Consider the following 21,319-nt stretch of genomic DNA (forward strand, 5'->3'; position numbering starts at 1 on the left):
CTGCCAATTTGGAAAAAGACCCATTTATTCCTACTCTTTGTTTCTTGTTTGTGAACCAGTTTTCTATCCATCTCAGTACAATATCCCCAATCCCATGCACTTTAATTTTACACGCTATTCTCTTAAGTGAGACTTTGTTGAAGACAAATAAACCACATCCATTGGCAGCCCATCATCAAGTCTACCAGTTACCTTCTCAAAGAATTGCAGTAAGTTTGTCAAGTTGATTTCCCTTTTATAACTCCATTCTGACTTTGTTCAATCCTGCTACTATTTTCCAGTTCTCTGCTATAAAATCTTTGATAATGGTTTCTAGAATGTTCCCCACTACCGGCATCAGGCTGACTGGTCTATAATTCCCTGTTTCCTCTCTAGTTCCCTCTTTAATTAGTGGGGTTACATTAGCTACCCTCTGCTGTTTATTTTTAATAATTTGTGGGACATGGGCATCACTGGATGGCCAGCATTTATTGCTCATCCTTAGTTGCCCTTGAGTTTGTAGCAGTTCATACAATTGAATGGCTCACTGGGCCATTTCAGAGGGCAGTTGAGAGTCAACCACATTGCTGTAGCTCTGGAATCACATGTAGGCCAGACTGGATAAGGATGGCAGATTTCCTTCTCTAAAGGACATTAGTGAACCAGATGGGTTTTTTCAACAATCAACAATGGTTTCATAATCATCAGTAGATTCTTAATTCAACATATTGTGTGGGAATTGTTCCAGAGTCTATAGAATAGATTCAGAGATAGTTAATTGCTTATGTTCATTGTACAATATAAACTACTCTAATTTTTTTTCTTTATGATTGAATAGTTTCTGCTCAAACACTTCCTGTTGCCACAAACATGAACCTTTGTTTCAATCTGTCTCTCTCCCAGTCCAAGATTCTAACTCCTGACAATGACATATCAAATTAAAAGCAGATTAACCTCCTGTTCATTAAACCTGGCCATGTTCCACACACACAGTTCACACTGGCTCTGGGATGAGCTTGTTAATGTTTGTTAAGATTAAAACTGATCTAAAGTCACACTTTCATAATGTTGATGCAGTATCAAACTATAAACAGCTTAAAACCATCAGACCCAAGTGCTGTCAATCAATATGAGCTTCCTGTCCCCATCATCAGGACTGCTCGCTTCTAACACTTCACCCCTTCCTCAACTCATCTGCTGCTGAATCTCCCACCTAAGCCTGTACCTTCAAACTTAACTATTCCAAAGCTCTCCTGGCTGCTCTTCCATATTCTGCCCTCCAAAAGCTTCAGCATGTCTATCACTTTTATATTCACCAATCAACTTCTGGCCCCAAAATGCCTCAATTTCAAAATTCTAAAATTAATGTTTCCAATCCCAACATGACCTTGTTTCTCCATCTCTCTTTCACCTCCTTCTTCCTGCTACTCCAGTTGCATTTAAAAGCACCTTAAAAAGAGCTGCTTGGTGGGAGTGCTGTCAGTCCTCAATTTCACTTCAGCATTGGCAGCTGTGCCTTCAGATTCCCAGGCCCCAAGCTTGGGAATTTCCTCCCTATCCCACTCCATCTCTCTTACTCGCCTCCTTTAAACCACTCCTTAAAAAACCTACCTTTTTGACCAAGCTAATGCATCCGTATTTGGTTAAACATCACGTTTCTTCATTATTCTCCTGTGAAACATCTTGGAACATTCTAATATGTTAAAGGTGCTACATAAATACAAGTTATTGCTACTCGTGATTTTTTAAATTATATTTTAATACATTTTAAACCCAAGATGGGAAGTTGAAAACGCAGCCCATGTTAGACTGAAAGGTGGGTCTGCTATTTAAGGACTCAAGAGCTATAGTCAGTGACTATAGTGACAGAGCTCTGACAAAGTGTCATCCAGACTCAAAACATTGTCTCTATTCTCTCTGCACGGATACTGCCAGATCTGCTGAGATTTTCCAGCATTTCCTGTTTTTGTTTCAGATTCCAGCATCCGCAGTATTTTATTATAGATATCATCAGTAGGTCCATGTATTTCGATACCTGTGAAATCCCACAGTGTACAGGAGCGAGTTTGCTACTCATTAGAAATCGGGACATCATGTATCTGAACATGAAGCACTAATAAATGTTTTAAATTTAGTTTAAGATGAGTTCTTTTGATCAGAGTTCAGTATTTTTAGATGTGGAATCAGGCCACCTCCCACAGGCTGTAATATAAGAATATCATGCTGCACCACACATTGAGAAATACAAGAGGGCAGGCAGTCTGTCACAGGCTGACATCCACCATACACAGTGCCTGTGGCACATCCCTACTGCAAAGTATTTGCCAACTGGTGATGGAATGTAACACAGACCCATTGGTCCTAATCTGAGCACAAAGGTCCCTGCCTGAAGAACGAACCAATTATGGCTAACTGGAAATGTGACAGGAAAGATGCACAATATTGAGATGATTAGCGGTAGGTTACAGGCTGCCAGCCTAGAGCGTACGTCTCAGTGATTGGCCAATTAAAGCAAACTGTATGTTCCTTCAGTTGTTTGTAACAGGTAGAGTACAGACTGGAGTCTATCAACCCATACTTTCACAATGCAAAACAAAAGTCCACGCTGTTACATCTGATGCCGTGATTAGACAGCATTTACTGAACAATTCTGAGTGTGCTACTAGTTACAGTAACAACCAATTTAAAATAATCTGTCAAGCTCATAACATGGCCCCTTTTTGCTAAAAACAACATCCATTCATATACAGGGGCCCATCCTCTGCAAACAACAGGAATATGTTTAAGTCTTGTGCTTTTTTAAACTACCCGGGAGCTTAAGGAGCCTTTAGTTCCCCATTTCTTTCTTCACAAGAACACCTCAGCTAATGAGAATTGGCTTGCCAACCAATCACCATCTTATTTTTCCCTCAAGTATAAATTGTTGTGGTCATGTCAAATTTGGCATTCTTGCATTTGTCCTGACGAGTACCCAATGAAAAGCTTTGACAACATGATTTCCTTTCCAGCAATATCCATTGAACATTAAAATGGTTCTCAGCATTCCAGGAATTTTGCATAAAACGTGAGCATTCTCAACTGAACCAGTGAGTGGAATATGGAAGTGGAACCTTGTGGAACGATTCAGGAGAATTACTGCCAGTGGGAGACGCTGGCTTTTTGGCTCATGTTTCAATAGTTTGTGAGGCAAACAGGTTCAAAGGGCAATCTCTTTAAGATTGGAAGAGTTTTTCCATGAGTTATCTATTTTCTAATTTTGGAAGCAACATATTACCTCAAAAACACTTGTGCAGAAAGAATTTCAGCAACACAGTGCAACAACGAAAATGACAAGATACAGCACAAATCCTCGTCTATTCCTGAGCACTGGCATTCTGTCAGAATGCTCCTGCCCTACCCTAAGCTGCCTTCCTCATTCTCCAGCAAGTCAGCTGCAGTAGTGTCCCCCGTGCCAACACTATAGTTAAGAAAGCCCACCAATGCCTTTACTTTCTCAGAAGACTAAGGAAATTGGCATGACCGCTACAACTCTCACCAACTTTCACAGGTGCACCATAGAAAGCATTCTTTCTGGTTGTATCACAGCTTGGTATGGGCTCCTGCTCTGCCCAAGACCGCAAGGAACTAAAAAAAATTGTGAATGAAGCCCAGTCCATCACATAAAGCAGCCTCCCATCTGTTGATTCCGTCTACACTTCTCACTTCCTCGGAAAAGCAGCCAGCATAATCAAGGACCCCATGCACCCCGGACATTCTCTTTTCCATCTTCTTCCATCAGGAAAAAGATACAAAAGTCTGAAGTCACATATCAATCGACTCAAAAACAGCTTTCTCCCTGCTGCTGTCAGACTTTTGAATGGACTTACCTTGCATTAAGTTGATCTTTCTCTACACACTACCTATGACTGTAACTCTACATTCTGCACTCTGTCCTTTCCTTTATGTACAGTATGCTTGGTCTGCACAGCGCGCAAGAAACAGTACTTTTCACTGTATACTAATACACGTGACACTCATAAATCAAATCAAAAAAAATCCTAAAAGGCTTACTCCTTATCCTCAAACTATGACCCCTAGATCTGGATTCTTCCACCATTGGGAACATTCTTTCTGAATCTACCCTGTCTAACCCTGATGGAATTTTATAAGTTTCTATGAGATCCCCTTTCACTTTTCTAAACTTCAGTGAATATAATCCTAACCAACTTAATCTCTCCTCAAATGACAGACCTGCCAACCCAGGAATTGGCCTGCTAAATCTTTGCTGTACTCGCTGTATAACAAGGACATCCTCCCTCAGATAGGGACACCAATGAGATTAGAACTGGGCCAGTTAGACAGGAATGAAAGTTTGGCTGAACAATGGGCTAACATCAAAACAGAACTGGCCTGGACACAGTCAAGTGTATTCCATTAAAAGGGAAAAGTTGGGTGAACAAATCCAGAACTCCTTGGATGAAAAAGGCAATAGAAAGTAAGATAAGGAGGAAAAAGATGCTGATGACAGGTGTCAGGCAGAAAATACAGTTGAGAACCAAGAGCAATGCAGAAAGTTCAGAGGGGAGATGAAAAAGCACATTAGAGAGAAAAGGGATGATGAGAAAGGACTGGCAGCCAACATAAAGAGAGATCCCAAAGTCTTCTCTAGGCACATAAATAGCAAAAGGGTGATGAAAGGAGGAGTACAGCTGATTAGGGACCAACAAGAACAATTACACATAGAGGCAGGGGCATGGCTGAGGTATTAAATTAATACTTTGCTTCAGTGTTTACCAGGGAGGTAGAAGGTGCCCAGGACATGATGACAGAGGGGGAAATTCCGTCTGTAGAAGTGTTCAAAATTGATAAGAAGGAAGTGTTAAATAGATGGTTATGTTTGAGCCTCTCAGTTGCAGTCCAGTTAAAGGTAACACAAGTTTGCTTCTTCATAAACTCCCTTTATTTTCTGATTCAGCTCCACATACACATCCAACACTCAGTGCCACTTGTAACCTCTTTATATATCCCAGTGACTTCTATTAAATGATTAACATCCAATTCAGGACTGAAGTGGAGGCAACTGTTAATCCATTCCTAACAGTCTCTCCTTTAAAGAGAAAAAATTGAGAAATATTGTTTCTACAGAAAACACAAAACCCTATTTCCCCTTCCCCTTTTTTTTCACGTACATCTCTTGGGAAAAAAACATATTCACAGAAAGATACAACCTTCCTTGATAATGTCCAAAAGTTTCTTTGAATTAACTGCTCTTATTAAAACAACTGGATAATTGATAATTACTATCAGCCAATTTTATTTTTGATATTTTACTCTTGTTCAGCATCTGCTTTAAGCTGGCGATGTCTACCCTTAACCTTTTCCCATTTACACTCTTGTGGAGTGCACATTTTCCCAAAGTGACTTACTGCCAGTGTGACACACAAATCACCTAACCCCAAAATGTCTGCAAATATCTGGGATGTGTAAAAGGCCATATCCACTGCCTCTACAAGGTTTAGTGTCTTTAGTGACCAATGTGCTTTTTACCACTCTCCGTATTTTCTTTGTTTCCCAATCAAGAGGGCAATATTTAGCAATTTTCCCCAAAAGAAAGATAATAAAATTTCCCACGCTTGAAACCCCCATCACACAGATTGGCACAGGATGCATCACTATAAACAGAATTTCAGGTGCCTAAGATCACCCAAAAACAAGAACCTCAAAACACACTCCTGCATTTTTAGTTTGGTGAATGTTTTGTTTATTCTCAGTGTGTTTTCCACTGTGAGATCATTGATTTTTTACTGAACTCTAGCACACTGAAACTAGCGTCTGGTCTGGTCTGTCCGCCAAGCCAATTCAGTTGCCCAATCAAACTTCAGAGTTTCTCTTTTTCCATCTTAGAAACCATCGCATTCTTTTGTGAAGCCTGACTGCGACTAATTGCTATAAGGCCGATACTCTGCAAATAAGGTTGCTGATGTAAAGTGACACCTGACTCAGCCTGTCCAATTTCCAGCCCAATATTTTTGAAGGCTCCTGAAGCTTGATTCCCAATGCTGAATTCCTTCCTCAGCCCAGAGATCACAACAGCTTCAAAATCACCCCTACCACCCCACAAAATATCATCAACATGCACCGTAAAAATATCAAAGATTTCCCTCATAATTCCAGTAAAACATCACAGGATTTACTTTCAACTGGCGACAGCGTGACTTTAATTAAACTGACCTTACTGAAAAATATCAAACTCTAGACGCATCATTCAACCCATACACACATTTATTAAATTTCCAGATTATCCTTTCCGTGTTAGCTGCTTCTTTGGGAAGACGGAGAAAGATGTCTGTCTGAAGCTGATGCCCCTGCAAAAAGGCAGCTTTAAGATCGTTGTTTTGCATTCCCGGGCCTTTGTAGCTAACAGAGCGAAGAAGATCATTAAAATAATCTTTCCTGCCGTAGGGAATCTTTCCTGACTGCTGCTTGATCTTTCCCTCCTGCTGTGGGATGTTCCTTCAATAGTTCTCGATCTCTTCCTGTGATCACCTTCACTATCGGACTTACTATCTGAACTGGCGCTACATTTCTGTGCCCTGCATTATTGAACTTGATGTTCCCAATCCATGGTCCTGACAGCTTCTCCTGTATTCTGTACATTCAACCAGTCTTTATATTTCCCAGTGGCTTTCCCTGCTCTACTAATGACAGTGGAATCCTTCCATTGACTGGACCCTTCAGGCAAATAAATCAGTTTTGTACCAACCTCTGGCAGTTGTCCTTTAGGAAAAGTGGCCTGTTCTATTTCATCAGAAGGTTTGTGTTCCTCTACTGATATCTAGTCTACTTCAGTTAACTGGTTCTGATAATTCTGTAACATGTGAGTATCAGATGACTCTGCTTCCTCATCATGTTTATCTACTCTAGAAACACCAGGCTAAAGTCCAACAAGTTTATTTGGTAGCATGAACTTGTGGAGCACTGGCCCTTCATCAGGTGAGTGAAGAGATGTGTCCACAAACAGGGCATACATAGACACAAACTCAATTACAAGAGAATGGTTGGAATGCAAGTCTTAACAGATGGTCAAGTCTTTACAGATACAGACAATGTGAGTGGAGAGAGGGTTAAGCACTGACTAAAGAGATGTGAATTGTCTCAAGCCCAGTAAGAAGTCTCTCAACACCAGGTTAAAGTCCAACTGGTTTATTTGGTAACATGAGCTTTCAGAGCGCTGCTCCTTCACCAGATGATAAAGGAGCAGCGCTCCGAAAGCTCATGATTCCAAATAAACCTGTTGGACTTTAACCTGGCATTGTGAGACTTCTTACTGTGGCTATCCCACTCCAACACAGCATCTTCACATTCCAGCTACTCTTTCTAAATTTGCACATTTGTAATCTGGACCCATTATCCTTTATCCTAATAGTCTGATTACCATGTTGAAAAATTAATGTTTAGCTGCCTATAACCTTTCCTGGGCCTTTTTATTCATTAAAATAGTCTCTCTGATAATATACTACATCTCCTTGCTGGAAAATGGTGTTTGATGGCCGAGCCTTAAAGCTCTGCGAATTCTTTTAGAGTCCTCTGCTTCCAAAAATGGTCTTCTACTTCTTACTGTGTTTACCCCAGTCCAATGCCGGCATCTCCACATCATCACTTCTACTTGTGTGCAGTGTATTTAAATGCTCGGCAAAGGCAGAGCTAATTTTGTCCCTTCCCAAGCTGGAGGCTGGTCATTCAAAATGGATGGAATTTTAGGATTCCTACCAAATACTAATTGATAGGAACTATAGCCAACAACCATCTGCAACAAATTCTTTGCATGTACTGCCCCATACTAAAGTTAAATTTAACTTGCGATTTGGTCTATCTGCCAAAATTTTCCAGAGCATGTTATCTCTCACTGCTTGGTTCCTGTTACATACCCCGTTACTAAACGGGCTTTCCACAGCTGTATTCATGACTATGATATTCTTGTTTTCACACACATCCCTAAACTCATCATTAGTAAATCCACCCCCCCCCCAATTGTCTGTAAGGAGCTTCGCTGGTGCCCCATTCCTGTCCCTATCCATTTTTCCATGATCTGATCCAGGATTACTCCCTTTTCTTTATTACATACAACTGTTGAGTGACCAAATCTGGTTGCTAAATCTACAAAGTGCAGAATGAATATATTGTTAGCTTTATCCCAGATCTTAGGGTCCTTGGCCACAATGTCATTAAAATCTTTGGCCAAAGGTAAGGTCACTATTGGTCATGAAGATGCCCTTCTCTACTTCCTATAAATCCCACACTGATCACTGACCTGTTCTATCAGTTTAGTATAGTCTTCATCTCTTACTCCAGCATCCTTTAATAAATTTTTCAGCTTCCGAGGAGATGGATGCACAAATTGCCAATGCAGTTTCAATGCAATGAGCTTTTTATCTGCAAAACTCCCCACTTCCAGCTGCTAATAATACTGTTTTAACCTTTTTACTCGAAAGATTATTTGTCAATAACAGAATAAATAGTATCCTGAAAAATCATTTGTCAATAATAGAATAAATAGTGTTCCGACTGTGTAAATTGTAAGTCCACCGTTTTTCTAAAAACTGTTGCTGCATCATTTTCCATATCCAGTTTCACGTGTGCTTTCTTCATCGATGATCTACTCAAGTAAAGGTATCTCACTCGACACAACATCCGTGCTAATGAAATGATTCACTCCGGCAATATTGCAAGGGATCACTAGTCTTTTCAGTAACTTCAGGGTATCATCATCTCCAACCTGAAACTTGTGGAACTTTCAAATTCCTTAACCTTGTTCTGATTTTCAGTATTTAAAGAATCCAGGTAACATTTTAACCAGTCAATTCCACGCACACTAGATGTGCAGTCACTGTTCAATACAACACAATTAAAGGATTCTGCAACCAAAATTTTCATTACAGGAGTAAACACCTCATTAATAAGTTAATGCCTTCTTTCTGGTCACTATCTCTCTCCTCTTCTGATTCTCCCATGTCACACGTGTAGCTTCAAACACTCTATTAAATCATTTCGGACAGGTGAAAGCATAATGAAATTTAGAGTCACACTGAAAACACTGATTAATCATACCCTGGGCATTTCTGGGGTTCATTTTTCTGTTACCACACTTCATATCCTTCCTCCTGTTATAGATATTAAAGGTGTTTTTGTCCTCAGTTTCTGGCTCCCAATTTGCTGCCATATTCGCATAGCTGGTTTGTGCCTGTACGATTTCACCATCCTGTTAACAGTGTATCTGCCGTTTTATCGCTGACTGACACATTTGAGGTCATGAAAGCTGTGGGGATTGAATGTTTCCCTAAAAAGATTTGTTAAGGCCTCTAACATTTGATCATGTCGGATATGGGGTGAATGGGGTCAAAAGTTATGGGGAGAAAACAGAGTTAGGCTATTGAGTTGGACAATCAGTCATGATCGTAATGTATGGCAGAGCAGGCTCAAAGGGCAGAATGGCCTCCTCCTCCTCCTACCTTCTATGTAATCCAGGTTCTGGGGAAGTGCCGGAAGATTGGAAAACGGCTAATGTTACGCCGTTGTTTAAGAAGGGTGGCAGGCAAAAGGCAGGGAATTATAGGCCGGTTAGTTTAACGTCTGTTGTAGGTAAAATGTTAGAATCCGTCATCAAGGAGAAAATAGCGAGGCATCTTGAGGAGAATTGTTTGATAGAGCAGACGCAGCATGGTTTCGTTAAGGGGACGTCGTGTCTGACAAATCTATTGGAGTTCTATGAGGATGTGTCTAGTGCGGTGGATAGAGGAGAGCCGGTGGATGTGGTGTTTCCTGATTTTCAGAAGGCGTTTGACAAGGTACCTCACAAGAGGTTATTGCAGAAGGTAAGGGGGCGTGGAGTTGGGGGTAGGGTGCTAGCGCGGATAGAGGATTGGTTGTCAAATAGGAGGCAGAGAGTGGGGGTCAATGGGTGCTATTCAGATTGGCGGTTGGTGACTAGTGGAGTGCCCCAGGGATCGGTGCTGGGGCCTCAGCTATTTACCATTTATATAGATGATCTGGAGGAGGGGGCTGAGTGTAGGGTGTCAAAATTTGCTGATGACACAAAGATAAGTGGAATGGCAAATTGTGCGGAGGGTGTGGAAAGTCTGCAGAGGGATCTAGATAGGCTGAGCAAGTGGACGAGGACCTGGCAGATGGAATACAATGTTGGCAAGTGTGAGGTTATCCACTTTGGCAGGAATAATAGTAGGAGGGACTACTATTTACAGGGTGAAAAGCTGCAGCATGCTACGGTGCAGAGGGACCTGGGGGTCCTTGTGCATGAGTCGCAAAAACCCAGCCTACAGGTGATCAGGAAGGCAAATGGGATGCTGGCCTTCATAGCGAGGGGGATTGAATATAAAAGCAGGGAGGTCTTGCTGCAACTGTACAGGGCACTGGTGAGGCCGCAGCTGGGGTACTGTGTGCAGTTTTGGTCGCCAAACTTACGCAAGGATATTTTGGCCTTGGAGGGAGTGCAGAGGAGGTTCTCTAGGCTGATACCGGAGTTGAGGGGGTTGAGCTATGAAGAGAGGCTGAATAGACTGGACTTGTACTTGTTAGAGTTTAGAAGAATGAGGGGAGATCTCATTGAGACATACAAGATGATGAATGGGATGGATAGGATAGAGGTGGAGAGGCTCTTCCCGCTCAGAAAGGACAGTAGGACTAGGGGGCACAGCCTCAAGATAAGGGGGGGTGCAGTTTAAAACGGAGTTGAGGAGGAACTTCTTCACTCAAAGGGTGGTGAATCTCCAGAATTCTCTGCCCGTTGAAGTGGTGGAGGCTACCTCGCTAAATATATTTAAGATGCGGGTAGATAGGTTTTTGGTAGGCAAGGGGATTAAGGGTTATGGGGAGAAAGCGGGAATGTGGAACTGAGCCACTTCAGATCAGCCATGATCTTATTGAATGGCGGGGCAGGCTCGAGGGGCTAGATGGCCTACTCCTGCTCCTATTCCTTATGTTCTTATGTTCTGTAAATTTAACTCTTGTCAAAACCAGGAGCCTATCCATATTGGTAACTTTAGCACCAGCATGGACTGTGGAATTTCCAGGTAGTTATCCCAAATAAAAGTAGGCTGGTTTGGAACCAGCAGGGGTTTCTAAAGGGGAAATTGTGCTTAACTTGCTGCACTTTTTTGAAGAGGTAACAGAAAGAGTCAATGAGGGTAATGCTATTGATATGGTGTACATGGACTTTCAGAAAGCATTTGATAGAGTGTCCCAAAAAGACTTATGAGAAAAGATATAACTCAGAATTAAAAGGATGCTAGTAACATGGATATAAATTTGGCTGAATAATAGGAAGTAGAGAGTAATGGTCAATGGATATTTTTTGGTCTGAACACAAGAAATAGAAGCAGGAGGAGGCCACCGGGCCCTTCAAACTGCCCCGTCATTCAGTATGATCATGGCTGATCTATGTTGGCCTCAACTCCTTGTCTATGCCATTTCCCCATCACTTTCTATTCCTCAATCTATCAAATATTTATCCACTTCCACTGGAGGAAGGTTTGTTGTGGGGTTCTGGAGTTACAGCATTCAGTAGGAGCGGCTGAGGGACTTCACTGGTGCATTCTGAGAGAGGTCAGCAACTAAGAAGTGATTGGTTCAGAAGGTCTGGTATCAAGGAGCAGTAAGGCCAAAACACAACATTAATGTTTCCCTCCCACCCTCCTTCTCTGACCAAAAAAAAAGCCACTGTGAGAAAGCAAAAGTGAAGGGAAGAGTTTTGTAAATTTTCTTAAATAATTTAATTGGTGCGAGAAATATCAGTCAGTGGGGTAAAATGCTGCACTGGTGAAATGTGGGAGATCCGTGACGCTTCCAGTGTCTCGGACAACTACATCTGCAGGAAGTGCTCCCAATTACAGTTCCTTACAGACCGCATGGATAGGTCTGGAGCAGCAGTTGGATGCACTGAGGAGCATCAAGGTGGCGGAAAGCATCATAGATGGGAGCTTTAGAGACACGGTCACACCCAAGGTACAGGCAGATAGATGAGTGACACTAGAAGGGGCAGGCAGTCAGTGCTGGAATCCCCTGTGGTTATCCCCCTCTCTAACAAGTATACTGTTTTGGATACTGTCGGGCGGGGCGGATAGCCTATCAGGAGATAACAGCAGGAGTAGAACATAGAAAAACTACAGCACAAACAGGCCCTTCGGCCCACAAGTTGCGGCAATCTTATTTCTACCTACTAGGCTTACCTATAACCCTCTATCCTATTAAATCCCATGTACTCATCCAGAAGTCTCTTAAAGGACTCTAACGAATTTGCCTCCATCATCACTGACGGCAGCCGATTCCACTCACCCACCGCCCTCTGAGTGAAAAACTTACCCCTGACATCTCCTCTGTACCTACTCCCCAGCACCTTAAACCTGTGTCCTCTTGTGGCAGCCATTTCAGCCCTGGAAAAAAGCCTCTGAGAATCCACTCGATCAATACCTCTCAACATCTTATAAGCCTCTATCAGGTCACCTCTCATCCTGTCTCTCCAGGGAGAAAAGACCGAGCTCTCTCAACCTATCTTCATAAGGCATGCCTCCCAATCCAGGCAACATCCTTGTAAATCTCCTCTGCACCCTCTCAATAGCTTCCACATCCTTCCTGTAGTGAGGCGACCAGAACTGCGCACAGTACTCCAAGTGGGGTCTGACAAAGGTCTTATAAAGTTGCAGCATTATCTCCCGATTCCTAAACTCAATCCCTCGATTAATGAAGGCCAGTACACCATACACCTTCATAACCACATCCTCCACCTGCGAGGCCGATTTGAGAGTCCTATGAACCCGGACCCCAAGATCCTTCTGATCTTTCACACTGCTAAGAGTCTTACCATTAATATTATATTCCTTCATCCCATTGGACCTGCCAAAATGAACCACCACACATTTATCTGGGTTGAAGTCCATCTGCCACTTCTCTGCCCAGTCTTGCATCCTATCTATGTCTCGCAGAAACTTCTGACATTCCTCCAAACTATCCACAACACCTCCAACCTTCGTGTCATCGGCAAACTTACCAACACATCCCTCCACTTCCTCATCCAGGTCATTTATAAAAGTCACAAACAGCAAGGGTCCCAGAACAGATCCCTGGGTCACTCCACTGGTGACCGAACTCCATGCAGAATATGACCCATCTACAACCACTCTCTGCCTTCTGTGGGCAAGCCAGTTCAGGATCCACAGAACAATGTCCCCTTGGATCCCATGCCCCCTCACTTTCTCAATAAGCCTTGCATGGGGGACCTTATCGAACACCTTGCTGAAGTCCATAAACCACATCTACTGTTCTTCCTTTGTCAATGTGTATAGTCACATTTTCAAAAAACTCAACCAGGCTCGTAACACACAACCTGCCTTTGACAAAGCCGTGCTGACTATTCTTAATCGTACTATACCTCTCCAAATGTTCATAAATCCTGCCTCTCAGGATCTTCTCCGTCAACTTACCAACCACTGAGGTTAGACTCACTGGTCTATAATTTCCTGAGCTATCTCTTCTCCCTTTCTTGAATAAAGGAACCACATCCGAAATCCTCCAATCCTCCGGAACCTCTCCCGCCTCCATCGATGATGCAAAGATCATCACCAGAGGCTCAGCAATCTCCTCCCTTGCCTCCCATAGTAACCTGGGGTACATCCCATCCAGTCCCGGCAACTTATCTAACTTGATGCTATTTAAAAGCACCAACACATCCTCTTTCTTAATATCTACACGCTCAAGCTTTTCAGTCCGCTGCAAGTCTGCACTACAACCACAAAGATCCTTTTCCACTATGAATACTGAAGTAAAGTATTCATCGAGTACCTCTGCTATTTCTTCCTGTTCCATACAAACTTTCCCACTGTCACACCTGATAGGTCCTATTCCTTCACGTCTTATCCTCTTGCTCTTCACATACTTGTAGAATGCCTTCGGGTTTTCCTTAATCTTGCCTGTCAAGGCCTTCTCATGACCCCTTCTGGCTCTCCTAATTTCCTTCTTAAGATCCTTCCTACAAGCCGTATACTCCTGTAGATCCCTAACATTACCTAGCTCCCTGAACCTTTTGTACGCTTTTCTTTTTGGCTAGATTCGTTACAACTTTCGTGCACCACGGTTCCTACCAAAACTTCCCTGTTTCAGCAGAATGTTGTCGTGCAGAACTCCAGACAAACGTTCCTTGAAAATCTGCCACATTACTTCTGTACATTTCTCTGAGAAAACCTCCTTCCAATTTACGTCTCTAATTTCCTGCCTGATGGCTTCATAATTCCCCTTACTCCAAATAAACACTTTCCGAGCTTATCTGATCCTATCTCTCTCCAATGCTAGTGTAAAGGAGATAGAATTATGATCACTATCCCCAAAATGCTCTTCCAGTGAGAGATCTGACACCTGTCCAGGTTCATTTCCCAATACCAAATCAAGTACAGCCTCTCCTCTTGTAGGCTTATCCACGTAGTGTGTCAGGAAACCCTCCTGAACACACCTAACAAACTCCTCCCCATCCAAACCCCTTACTCTAGGGAGATTCCAATCGGTGTTTGGGAAATTAGTCTCCCATCACGACAACTCTTATTATTACATCTCAGTAAAAAGTCTGACAACACCAGGTTTTAGTCCAACCGATTTATTTGATAATAGACTCGCAAGCTTTCGGGGTTAGCTCCTTCGTCAGGTGAATGGAGAGTTCTGGCCTCAGACAGAGCATATAAAGCACAGACAGTTTAGAGATTACTGATTAGAATGCGAATCCTTACACCTAACCTGCTGTTCAAGTCCTGAAGTGGCCGACAATGTGAGTGGAAGGAGCACTGATCACAGGTTACAGAGATGTGTATTGTCTCCAGACAGTACAGTAAGTGAGGTTTTGCAAACCCAGGCAAGTCACGGGGGTTACAGATAGTGTGACATGAACCCAAGATCCCTGTTGAGACCGTCCTCATGTGTGCGGAACTTGGCTATCAGTCTCTGTTCAGCGACTCTGCGCTGTCGTGTGTCGTGAAGGCCGCCTTGGAGAATGCTTACTTACTGTACTGTCTGGAGACAATACACATCTCTTTAAACTGTGATCAGTGCTCCTTCCACTCACATTGTCAGCCACTTCAGGTCTTGAACAGCAGGTTAGGTGTAAGGATTCGCATTCTAATCAGTAATCTCTAAACTGTCTGTGCTTTATATGCTCTGTCTGAGGCCAGAACTCTCCATTCACCTGACGAAGGGGCTAACCCGAAAGCTTGCGAGTCTATTATCAAATAAATAGGTTGGACTAAAACCTGGTGTTGTCAGACTTTTTACTGTGTTTACACCAGTCCAACGCCGGCATACCCACATCATGATTATTACATCTCTCCAGGATTTGTTTCCCTATCCACTCCTCAACATTCCTGTTACTATTGGGCGGCCTATAGAAAACACCCAGTAAAGTTATTGATCCCCTTCCTGTTCCGAACCTCCACCCACAGAGACTCCGTAGACAGTCCCTCCATGGTGTCCATCTTCTCTACAGCCGTGACACTATCTCTGATCAACAGTGCCACTCCCCCACCGCTTTTTCCTCCCTCCCTGTCCCTCCTAAAACATTTGAAACCCGGCACTTGAAGTATCCAGTCCTGTCCCTGAGTCATCCAAGTCTCTGTAATTGGCCACCACATCACAATTCCAAGTAGTGATCCACACTCTAAGCTCATCCACTTTGTTCACAACACTCTTTGCATTAAAATAGACACATCTCAAACCTTTGCTCTGAGCACTCCCCTTCTCTATCACCTGCCTATCCTCCCTCTCACACTGTCGACAAACTCTATTTGTGAGCGAACCTCCTCGCTCCCCGTCACTTTGTTTTGATTCCCTCCTCCCAAACCATTTTAGTTTAAATTCTCCTTTCCCTACCCTTCTGAGCCACAGGGCCGGATTCTGTGCCGGAGACACGGTCACTGTTGCTTTCCCCAGGCAGGCTGTTCCCCCCCAACAGTACTCAAACAGGAGTACTTATTGTTAAGGGGCACATCCACTGGGGTACTCTCTAGTACCTGACCTTTCCCCTTCCTAACCGTGACCCACATCCCTGCCTCCCGTGGCCCCGGTGTGACCACCTGCCAGTAACTCCTCTCTATCACCTCCTCGTTCTCCCTGACCAGACAGAGCTCATGGAGCTGCAGCTCCAGTTCCCTAACGCGGTCCCTTAGGAGCCGCAGCTCGACACACCCAGCACAGATATGGACGTCCGGGAGGCCGGGAGACTCCAGGACCTCCCACATCTGACACTGAGAACAACAAACTGGCCTCACACTCATAATTCCCCTTGTCTTCAAATAACACAGGAAAAGTAATTAAGAATTAATGCTACCCTGCCTCGCTCCTGTCTGCCTAAGCCCATTGAGCCAAAGACCTTCAGCTCTCACTCTTCACCCAGTACTGCCCGCTGGATAGTGCGGCCTGCCTTTTAAACCTCACACGCTAAAACAAAAACCCTTCCCAGCTCACCCCGCGGCCCACTTCCGCTTTTCAGTTAAAGTAACTTGAAAAAAGTAAAAACCTGTGAAAAACTGCAAAGACAGTCAATCGCTTACCTTCACACTCCAGCCACAAATCGATCCTCCTCTCAGCTTGCTCCAAAGAACAATGAGCCAGAGCAGTGGAACCACGGCTGGCTCTGCTGTTAAGCACTGGAGTTATCGGGAACTCTATAGTCAGGGACACAGATAGGCATTTCTTCTGTGAGAGAGACTCCAGGAGGGGATGTTACCTCCCTGATGCCAGGGTCCAGGATGTCTCTGAACGGGCAGAAAACATTCTGAAGGGAGAGGGTAAATGACCAGAAGTCGTTTTTCATATTGGTACCAATGACATTGGCAGGAAGAGTGAGGAGATCCTGCAGCGGCAGTTTAGGGAGTTAGATAGAAAGTTAAAAAGCAGGACCTCTGGGATTATTCCCTGTACTATGTGCCAGTGAGGGTAGGAATCGGAAGGTAGTGCGGCTCAACATGTGGCTAAACAGCTGGTGTAGGAGGGAGGCTTTCAGCTATCAGATTTCAGGGATAGGATCTACAAATATTTGGATAGACAGGGACTTATTATGGAGAGTCAACATGCCTTTATGCGTGGTAGGTCATGTGTAACCAATCTATTAGAGTTTTTCGAGGAGGTTACCAGGAAAGTGGATGAAGGGAAGGCGGCGGATGTTGTCTACATGGACTTTAGTAAGGCCCTTATTAAAGGGCAGCTTCAAAGATTGTGGAAGAATTATAAACTGTGGAGAGGGTAGTGTTTCAAATGGACATAGGTAAGTTGGTGGAGTGGACAGGTAGGTGCAGATGAAGTTCAATGCGAAGAAGTGTGAGGTGATGTATTTTGGTCAGAAGAACGTGGAGAGAAATATAAACAAAAGGGAAAAATTCTTAAAGGAGTGCAGGGGTGGAGGGAGCTGAGTGTCCATGCGCATAGTCCAGTTAGTGACAATCTAGGCAAGTGCAACCAAACCCCAGTCACCTTGTTTATTTATCAACATTCATAACCCCTCTCCACAAGGGGCAAAGGTTAGATTCTCTCTTATTGGCTATGTTCATTACCTGCCTGGATTTTGTTCTGATCTTGTTGCCTTTGGACATGGAGAAGTCATGAATGGTGCTGACCTTGTTCACTCATCAGTGAACATCCCTACTTCTGACTTTATGATGGAAGGAAGGTCATTGGTGAAGTAGCTAAAGATGGTTGAGCCTAGATGGTTAGAGCATCATGATCTGCACTGACTTGGAGGCCAAAGGGCCTGTTCCTGTCTGTACTTTTCTTTGTTTTAGAAGACTAACCCTGAGAAAGTCTTGCTGTGATGTCCTGGAGCTGAGGTGACTGATCTCTGACCTCCACTGTCATCTTCCAACCAGTTTTCCTTCCAGTTCCCACTGACACTAGTTTTACTGGAACTCCTTGTTGCCAGATTGACACCTCATTTTTAGATATGCCTGGCATACCTTCCTGTCCTCTACATTAACCCAGGATTGATCTCCAGGCTTGGTAATGGTAGAGTGGGGAATATACTGGGCCATGAGGTTACAGATTGTGGATGAGTACAATTCTGCGGATGGCCCACAGCACCTCATGGTGCCCAGTCTTGGATTGCTAGCTCTGTTCAAAGTCTATCCCATTTAGCAGGGTGGAAGCACGGTGGAGGGTATGCTCAATGTGAAAATGAAACTTTGTCTCCACAAGGGCTGTGATCATTGCTACTGATATTGCCACAGATCGATTTATCTGAAGCTGGCAGTTTGGGGAGGATGAGGTTCCTCAGTATGTTTCTCTCTCTTTAGGCTGCCTCACCACTCGACACATCCCAGTCTAGCAACAATGTCCTTGAGGATCCGACCAGCTTGGTCTGTGCTGGGACCACCCAGCCACAGTGGTGATGGACATTGAAGTCCACCACCCAGAGTACAGTCTGTATCCTTGTCACCCTCAGTGCTTCCTCCAAGTGGTGTTTAACATTGAGGAGTACAGATTCATCACTGAGAGGGGGACAGTTAGTGAGCAGGAGGTTTCCTTGCCCATGTTTGACCTGGTGCCATGAGACTTCATAAGGTCCAGAGTTGATGTTTAGGGACTCTCAGACTCCCCAGTTTCTGTTTGTTTGTTATTTTAATTGCTCCCACTCTGATATTTCTGTCCCCTGCTCCTATAGTGTTCTGGTGAAGCTCAACATAAGCTGAAGGAGAATCTCTTCTTTTGATTTGGCATTTTACAGTGTTCCAGGCTCTCTCTTTAACAATTTCAGAATTTACTATTTACCCCGATTTACTTTCCCTTTGTTTAGTTTTTTTCTTTTTTTCATTTTGGACAATAACTATTACATCCACCTGCCAATCACCCCTTTACACACATCTCATCTTTCTCTATCTGTCCTCGCACCATGAACCCTATTGTCTTTTAATCTCTCTTGCTGTCCAGCCTATCACAGACTTTTCCTTTTAGTTTATCCCCCACTCCCACCAGTTACCTCCACATGCTGTTATAGAATCATAAAATCTCTACAGAGGCCGTTTGGCCCATCAGATCTGCAGCGACTCTTTGACAGAGTATCTGAACCATGCCCACTCCCACACATAAGACCGCATATTTCTCATGGCTAATCCATCTAACCAGCACATCTTTGGACTGTAGGAGGAAACTGGAGCACTTGGAGGAAACCCACACAGACACAGGGAGAACATGCAAACTCCACACAGTGATCCAAGACCAGAATCGAACCCAGGTTAGCAGCGCTAATCATTGTGCCACCCCTTACATCTAAACTTTTCCATTTAAGATGGAAGGTCAAAGAGGTGAAATGTTCAATGTTTCTCTCTCCACAGACACTGCCAGGATTTCCAAAATCTGCAGTATATTGTAATGCTTTTGTAGAGCTAGGCTTTTATTCTCCAGAGTATAAAAGATTGAGGGATTGAGATATTTAGAGGAATTTGATAGGAACTATTGCCTCTGGTGAGCAGGTTGGAGAATGGTGGGAATGATGGTAGAGAGTTCAGATCAAGGGGGCAACATTAAAATTGGAGGCAGGCTGTTCAGGGATGATGTCAGGAAGCATTTCCTCAGGCAAAGTGGAGTGAAAATCTGGAACTCTCTCCTACAAATCTCCAAATGGTCGTAGAGGTTGGGGAGGGGGGGGTCAATTGAAAAATTCCAAACAGAGAATACGGAGATTATTGTTCCACTTTGAGAGTCACAGAACAAAGGCAGGTGAACAGAATTTGGGTAGAAATCAGCTCTAATTGAATGGCAGAAATCCCATGAGGCTGATGGACCTCCCCCTGTTCCTAAGATAGAGCAGATTCCTGTATTCACAGTCTGTATGTTATACAGAGTGAGATTCCAGGCTCACATCTTCACTGGCACTTACACAGTCGCTCCTTCCAAGATATTTAGCATTTACCTTGTCCCAGCAACTGCTTTCAGTCAATCTTAATACTTTTACCAGAAAGTGGGTGTTGCAGATTGCATTTCTGAAAGAATCTCTCAAATCTTGTTTGTATTGAAGTCAATTGAAGCAAAATTGTGGAGATGGGAATCTATCTGACTCATATCTCCCATTTTACAGAAAGTTCCACCCAACAAAACTGATACCACTGCAAAAAGCGCAAACCAAATGTGATTGTGATCAATCTGTCCAAATGTAATCACCAACCCTACCAGGGATACTAACTAACCTGATACAACCTTTATATCAGACCATGCACACACCCCACTTTATACTCTCAAACTCACATGCACCCCCTAAACACGGCACACACACATTACACCAACCACCACAACATGTACACACTCAGCAACTTGTATTAATACAGCACATTTAAGATAATGAAAAACCCAAGGTGTTTTCAGAGGAATTATAAAACATCTGACACCAAGCTGCATAAAGAGATATTAGCTCAGGTGGCCAAAAGCTTGCTCAAAAAGGCAGAGGTTTTAAAGAGTGTCTTAAAGGAGGAAAGTGAGGCAGAGAGAGATTTAGGGAAGGAATTGTGGAGCTTAGTGCAGAAGGCACGGCCGCTGATGGTAGAGTGTTTAACACTGGGAATGTTCAAGAGGCTGGAAGGAGGAGGGCAGAGGTTTCACTGAATTGGCTGGAGGAGATTAGAGAAATGGGGAGAATGATACCAGGAAGGGATTGGAAATCAAACACGAGAATATTAAAATCACTGCTGGAGCAGGACCCAGTGTAGGTCAGTGGACAGAGGAGTGATAGGGAACACACATCCCTTAACTCTCACTCTTTAGCACAATTCCTTAAATACACACATTTTACATGCATATACAGAACATACCTGAAGAACTGCTACCACAGTCAGCAGAGTAATACAGGTTTCAGCCCACATCCCAAAGCTGGAGAGACAGAACATCGGAGAGTACGACAGGAAGCCCTATAGAAATAAAGTGAGTTGGAGCTGGTCTGTGTGATCTGTTGTTTCTGGGACACCAATTAACTGACAGCTGACGGGCTGCACAGGGTCCAGGAAAACTAATTGACTGACAGCACATGTGCTAAGGAGAGAGCGAGGGGCGGATTGAAATATTCGTGTCCTGACACACAGCAATTGTGGAGAGAAAGACAGACAGAAAACAGCTGCTCCCCATCAAAGTGTCCCCAGACCATCCACTCCCCTCTCTCCCCACCCCCACCCTCTTCACTCAATGCTGGCTTTGAGCAAGTCACTCAGATTGTGATATTTTAACACGATGAACAATTGATTAATTTGTTGCAATTATTAATGCACAAGGTGACACGGTGACTGATAATTAACTGTCCTGTGACAGGGTGCAAAAAAAACAAATGTTGACTTCGCTT

General features: G+C 43.6%; 1 protein-coding gene across 1 annotated transcript in view; it reads right to left on the minus strand.

The window, feature by feature from the left end:
* The window catches only part of cdh15 (cadherin 15, type 1, M-cadherin (myotubule)), an 83,943-nt gene extending 63,015 nt beyond the window's left edge, over window positions 1–20,928 (minus strand). Inside the window, exon 1 of the mRNA XM_080188050.1 lies at window positions 20,799–20,928. Within this exon, the coding sequence (XP_080044176.1) occupies window positions 20,799–20,873 (75 nt within the window). The 5' untranslated portion in view covers window positions 20,874–20,928. The remainder of the gene's footprint in view (window positions 1–20,798) is intronic.
* Window positions 20,929–21,319: the final 391 nt, after the last annotated feature.

The sequence above is a fragment of the Carcharhinus amblyrhynchos genome, chromosome 4, assembly GCF_965287045.1.
Source record: "Carcharhinus amblyrhynchos chromosome 4, sCarAmb.v2.hapA, whole genome shotgun sequence".
NCBI lineage: Eukaryota > Metazoa > Chordata > Chondrichthyes > Carcharhiniformes > Carcharhinidae > Carcharhinus > Carcharhinus amblyrhynchos.